The sequence below is a fragment of the Cornus florida genome, unplaced genomic scaffold (assembly GCF_030987335.1).
Source record: "Cornus florida cultivar Cherokee Brave unplaced genomic scaffold, ASM3098733v1 CherokeeBrave_3.0.0_Hap2_Chr04, whole genome shotgun sequence".
In the NCBI taxonomy this organism is placed as follows: domain Eukaryota; kingdom Viridiplantae; phylum Streptophyta; class Magnoliopsida; order Cornales; family Cornaceae; genus Cornus; species Cornus florida.
Window position 1 is genome coordinate 85,548,245 of NW_026775574.1, and position 5,992 is coordinate 85,554,236.

At 36.6% G+C, this 5,992-nt stretch overlaps 2 protein-coding genes across 2 annotated transcripts; both read left to right on the forward strand.

Moving 5' to 3' along the window:
* The first annotated feature begins 1,307 nt into the window (after positions 1 to 1,307).
* Positions 1,308 to 2,425, forward strand: LOC132305259 (uncharacterized). Its single transcript, XM_059802930.1, has 2 exons — positions 1,308 to 2,031; positions 2,414 to 2,425. The coding sequence occupies exons 1-2, from the start codon at positions 1,711 to 1,713 to the stop codon at positions 2,423 to 2,425; spliced, it is 333 nt and encodes a 110-aa protein (XP_059658913.1). The 5' UTR covers positions 1,308 to 1,710.
* A 347-nt stretch (positions 2,426 to 2,772) lies between these two features.
* LOC132305261 (GATA transcription factor 12-like) lies at positions 2,773 to 3,885 on the forward strand. The gene has a single exon (XM_059802931.1). It carries the CDS (start codon positions 2,773 to 2,775, stop codon positions 3,496 to 3,498), a length of 726 nt encoding a protein of 241 aa, XP_059658914.1. The 3' UTR covers positions 3,499 to 3,885.
* The last annotated feature ends 2,107 nt before the right edge of the window (positions 3,886 to 5,992 follow it).

Below are 5,992 nucleotides of genomic sequence, written 5' to 3' on the forward strand. Positions count from 1 at the left end.
AGAAGCTGCCGTATAGATTCCCGCCACGTGTCCTTTTTCTTTGTTGACCACCGACTTTTTTTGACTTTCGAGACGAGAAGCACTCACATGGATTGCCGACACATTCTCCATCCCTATCACGTTCGATTTTGTACCCAGTGATCACATTCATGTTACATTATCTAACAAAAATTTCAAGAAAATAAAAAAATAAAAAGAAAAAATAGTCGATTATCAACCTCTTTTTAACTAGAGACTAACTTTATATACGCGTCCTTAAGTGTAAGCGGACAAAATTTTGTGGGAGGTGAGTTACAATTTGTAAAACAGTCATCTATTTTAAGAGGTAGTGAGTATTTATTTTTATATTGAGAATATTTAAAAATAAAAAATAAAACTAATAATATATATATATATAATTTATTTACGCTTTTATTTTTCGCTTGTTGCGTCGATTTGTTAAATTATTTTATCATGTCTACTTGGACAAATTTCTGAATCGGTCCTACATGTACTATATACTTACCTAAATTTCTAAAATAAATGACCTAAAGTTGAGAACCGGCTTACAAGTGGTGTGGGTTTGAATTAAATAATTGAATAGATAAGGGTGGAAAATAAAATAAGGGTTAAAAATTATTTTTTATATTAAATTATGAAATTTAAAGCGTTAGTCCCTAGGGAAAATGAAAGGGACAGGGATTGCGATGTAGACTTTGGATGCTAATTCAGGAGAAGTTGCAAACAAACCTAGCTACTAGATCGACTCCTAGTGGTTGAATTTGAAACATTGATCACTTCTAATTTTCAATTTTCTTTTTATACTTCAAAAGTATAAGCCATTTGGATCGTTCTTTTATTAAAAAAAAAATTAGTATCTACTAAATAAATTTAATTAGATCGAGCCATTTCAAAATAAGGAAAATTTATGCCCTCGTAGTGGTTGATTTAAGAAGTTCATAGTTCTTTTCGATAGATAACAATCTAAATGGTATAAGTCCTCTTTCACATAAAGGAGGTCCAAAGTTCGAACCTAAATAGAGATATAAATATTTTGTGATATCTCACTTTACTAGTCAGGAGAAGTTCCTTATTGAAGGGTCCTATTAGGATAAATGACTTATCACCCGATTTGTAGTCATTTTTTAAGGATTCGATATTATTATATATTCTTAATGAATAGATTAATTCAGTCCATTTATACCAATATTCACTCAAATCTTTTACATTGCGACTGCAACTATTACTGGGACAACAAATCTTGGTCCCTACCTCTAGTATGGTCATGAGTCATGATCATCACCTCTCATGAGCAGTTTTTTCAAATCTCCATGAAAGGACAAAAATGGTAAATCACACACATTATCTCAACCACCGGCCATCACAAGGACACTAATGTAACTTCAGCACCAAAAAAATAAAAAATAAATAAAAAATCTCTCTCTATTTGTGATTACATACGATAACGAATAAAGAAACTTCATATATATCAATATATATTTGTATGTATATCAAATCTCTGCTTGTTTTTTAGCCAAATATTTTCCTAGTCAAAATCCTCCATTTTAGCTGTATGCCCCTGTCCCCTTCAAACGCAAATAAACCCTCTATCTTCTTTCTCTCTCCTCCATAACATTACCTCTCTACTACAAACTCTCTCTCTCTCTCCACATTATTCTTCTTTATCATATACTATTCTGAAAAAGTAGGAAAAAAAAAAAAAAAAATTCAATGGATACACCAGAATTCTTGGTAGGAGGGTACTACAACACCCACTACACGCCGGAAAAATGCCACTCCGATAACAAGGCCGGCGACCATTTCGTCGTCGAAGACCTCCTCCTCGATGTCCCCAACGACGAAGACGATGCAATCGTTTTGGAGGGTGGCTTAGATACAGTCACCGGAATCATCTCCACCGACTCCTCCCCCACCGTCACCGTCGTCGACAGCTGCAACTCCTCCGTCTCTGGGAGTGAACCTCACTTTTCCCGTGATGTGGGTTGCGGGCGGGTTACTGAGTCCCAATTCTCTGGCGACCTCTGTGTGCCGGTAATTTCAATTATTTCATACATACATACCCTTATATATATATATATATATATATATATATATATATATATAATATATGAATATATTTTTATTAAAACTGTTCACCTGCTCACTAAATTCATCCACGAATTAAATTTTGAACTATTCAATTGAATCGGACGGTTAATACTATCCATGCATATTTCTGCTGACCAGGTGCAAGTAAATATTTTTGTATATTTATATATCAATATGTATATATATCTCTTGTGTATGGTTTCAACAGTTTATTGTATTATTATTTTTGGTAAGTGGTTTATTTATTTATATAATAATAAAATGCTGAAGGAGTCGTGTATTTTTATGACTTTTAATAAAACTTAAACTTTGTCTGTTTGGTTAGTTGGGAAATTAAGGAGAAGATAAGAAAATAAGTTTTTAGGCGTATGCATGGCATGTCGTATTGGTTTCCTAATTTAATCTATTAAGCAAATGCATGCATTATAGTTCTTATATATATATATATATAGATATATATATATTTCTGAGCTTTCAAACAACAAAAATTAATTTCACTGCAAATTTATTTTTAGCCTTAATTGCATGCATGACAGAAATGATGTCACATAACGAAGTTGTCACATGTGATTCTTTTGATAATTGTGGTGTATCCAAAAATAAATAAAGAGTTCAAAATTTTATTTTCTAACAATATATATTATACATATGCTTAACAAAATATATGTTGATATTGTGTTTGACATGCAGTCTGATGATTTAGCTGAGCTGGAGTGGCTATCAAACTTGGTGGAAGAATCATTCTCAACCGAGGATTTGCAGAAGCTGCATCTCATAACCGGAACGAAAGCTCCGACCCAAGAAGCATCCAAAACCGAGAAATCTCGACCCGGAACTCGCCGACATGCCCCGATATTTCATCCCGATATGCCAGTTCCCGGTAAAGCACGCAGCAAACGCTCGCGCGCTGCCCCATGCAACTGGACGTCCCACCTCTTAGTCCTCTCTCCAACCCGAACCATGTCCACAGAGTCCGACACTGGCAAGAAGGCAGTGAAAGCTACACCGAAAAAGAAAGAAGAAACAGATAATGCCACCGCCTCCATGGATGGCGGCGACGGGCGGAGGTGTCTGCATTGCGCCACCGATAAGACCCCACAGTGGCGTACCGGGCCAATGGGCCCGAAAACGCTTTGTAATGCATGTGGAGTCCGGTACAAGTCGGGTCGGCTGGTGCCCGAGTACCGGCCCGCTGCGAGCCCAACATTTGTGCTGACCGAACACTCGAATTCGCACCGGAAGGTGATGGAGCTCCGGAGGCAAAAGGAGCTCCAAAAGGCCAATCAAGGAAACCAACAGTTTCTTCATCATCAGAACATGAATTTTGGTTTATCACCCGGTGATGATTACTTGATCCATCAGCATATGGGGCCCGATTTCCGGCAGCTGATCTCGTGCATGCAAGAGTAGGGTATTCGGGTGGATATTCAGGTTTAGAGAGTTTCCGTTAATTTTTAATTTCATTGATTTTTGTAGTTCCTGAATTTGTTTTGTCAAAATTTGGCTAATTATAAAACTTTTTATTTTTTATTTTTAGCTGAAACATTTTTCTTTCTTGTTCTATTTATGGTTGGACTTGCATGATTATTGACTTTGGAAACTTTTTTTATTTTTCTTTTTTCCAATAAATTAAATTTGTTTGACATATATTGGATCTGATAAATAACTCCTACTGTACACTTCAAGACTCAAACCTTTTATCTTTTATTTTGGAAAAAGAGGAGATATAGACTTTTTTTTAGGGTTAAAATCTTAAAACTGCCTGTTGTTTACAAAAATTATCAACTAACTTTCTCAATTAAATAAACTATTATATTAGCAAATCACAGTAGTTTTAATTGACAAAATTACCTTTGTAATGACGTAATGACCAAACTACCCTTTCTTACACCACAAGGATTGCACGTGACCTTCTACGTCACTGATAATGTCGGTTTTGATTTCATTATTGACAAATTTGGCTAGGGAAAAAGAGAAGGCTTGGATGAGATTGGTATACCAAACCCAAGTCGATCTGTCATTCCGTCCATGGGTTCATAGTCTTAACAATGTCCCATGCCAATGGCTGATATGCTCAATTCCTAGCCTCTTTGCAAATCGAATCGATGACCATGGTGTCCATTGATTCCAGTGATTAACCATGGCGACTATAGAGGCTCCATGGATTCTGGTGACCATGGTGTCCATTCATTCCAGTAGCAATTTCTCATGTGTTTGAGGATGAATGGATTGATGATGGTGTAAAAATTCTGGCAAAGGCGAAGGCACAGTGCTATAACGAGGCGAACAGTGCTGGGTCTTAGGTCCTATGACTGGTTTCTACGATCAGTTCGTAGAATTTATGAGTCTTAAGTTTGGGTTTGGGCAGGCTGTGGATGGGGGTTGAAGGCTGTGGTGGTAGTGGTTTATTTTCTGAAATATATAATTATAGTGGTGTTGCCACCACCGATTATGGTGGTTATGCCTTTAATTTTGCGTGATTTTGATGATAACAAGGGGGATTCGACGATGTGAAGGCCGACGAAGGAGATAGACAACAACATCCTTGAAGATGTGTCGGCCAGGATTGGCGAAGAAACACCGGAGATCGCCTTGATGGGATGTGCCGACGGGGAGCATAGAGGAGTGGACGAGAACAGTGTCGGGAGGAGAGAAGAGAGGTGGGTAGTCGAAGGGGTAAGAGAGGAGAGAGAGAAAATGGAGGTGGAGAGGGGTGGGTGAGACAAAACATGGTTGGTTGGTTAGAGCAAGAGGGATGGAGACAACTATGGACATTTTCAGACCCTCTGCACAAAGCTACATTTGAGGGTTGGATTACGTCGTTTTAGTTATAGTATTGTGTATATTTTTCTTGGTTCACACAAATGGCATATTTGGCATTTCAAAACTATACAAAAATGTTTTATAAAATACTATTATAATATCAAGGATATTATTGTCATTTCGCAACAACTTAACGGTTGGATTACATCATTTTAGTTTTAGTATTGTGCATATTTTTCTTGGTTCACACAAAGGGCATATTTGGCATTTCAAAATTATACAAAAATGTTTTATAAAATACTATCATCCTATCAAGGGCATTACTGTCATTTCACAACAACTTAACGGTTCTATCACGGAAAAAGGACAACGTGAAAGTTTTTGTTAGTTCAGAGAGTTTTTTAGTAATTGAGGGAATTATATGTCGTTTTTGTAAACAACAGGGGTTTTTTTTTTATAATGATTTTAACCCCCTTTTTTTATTGATTTTTCTTAATTAGGGTTGAGAAGCCTGTAAGCTTCACACTGGACATAATTTTTGTTCGAGCAAAGACAAACACGACATAGTTCACAATTGATTTGTATGTGACCTACTAACTTTTGATCACCTGGGTCTCTTGAAATATTGACCTCTCAAGTGTAATTTCTCATCAATTTTTACCCCGTTTTGTTTGTTTAGATTCAAGTCTACTTATATCGAATTTCGGTCTTACTAATTCTCAAACTCTGGCTCTATTCTCTCAAAAGAGAATTGAGAGTTCGACTTCTATTGTGGGCATTTGTGAATGGGTAGTGATAGGGAACCGAAAGGTATTCCTGAAAAAACGACCGAATCTTTCGTGGCAAAGCGATGTCAGATCCTCACCCTCCATCACATGCAGGTAAAAAATAAAAATAAAAAAGAAGGGAGGGAAGGTGATCTCACAACGGCAGTGTAATGACCCGGTCATTTTCCTTCCTTTCCTTTTCTTGAAATTTTACAGATAAATTTTTTCATTGAATTTTATTTTCTGAATTCAGTTACCCATCACTTAGTGTCGTCTTGAGTGCTCGGAAATGGTTTCCGAGACTCTTTCCTTTGGATTGACAATTTCCTTTAAGGACTGAGTCATTTTCACATTTTTTATTTTTTGGACACTAT

Excerpts from the sequence above, each read along its gene's own strand:
- LOC132305259 (XM_059802930.1), top strand. The coding sequence starts at position 1,711 with ATGGATACACCAGAATTCTTGGTAGGAGGGTACTACAACACCCACTAC.
- LOC132305261 (XM_059802931.1), top strand. The coding sequence starts at position 2,773 with ATGCAGTCTGATGATTTAGCTGAGCTGGAGTGGCTATCAAACTTGGTG.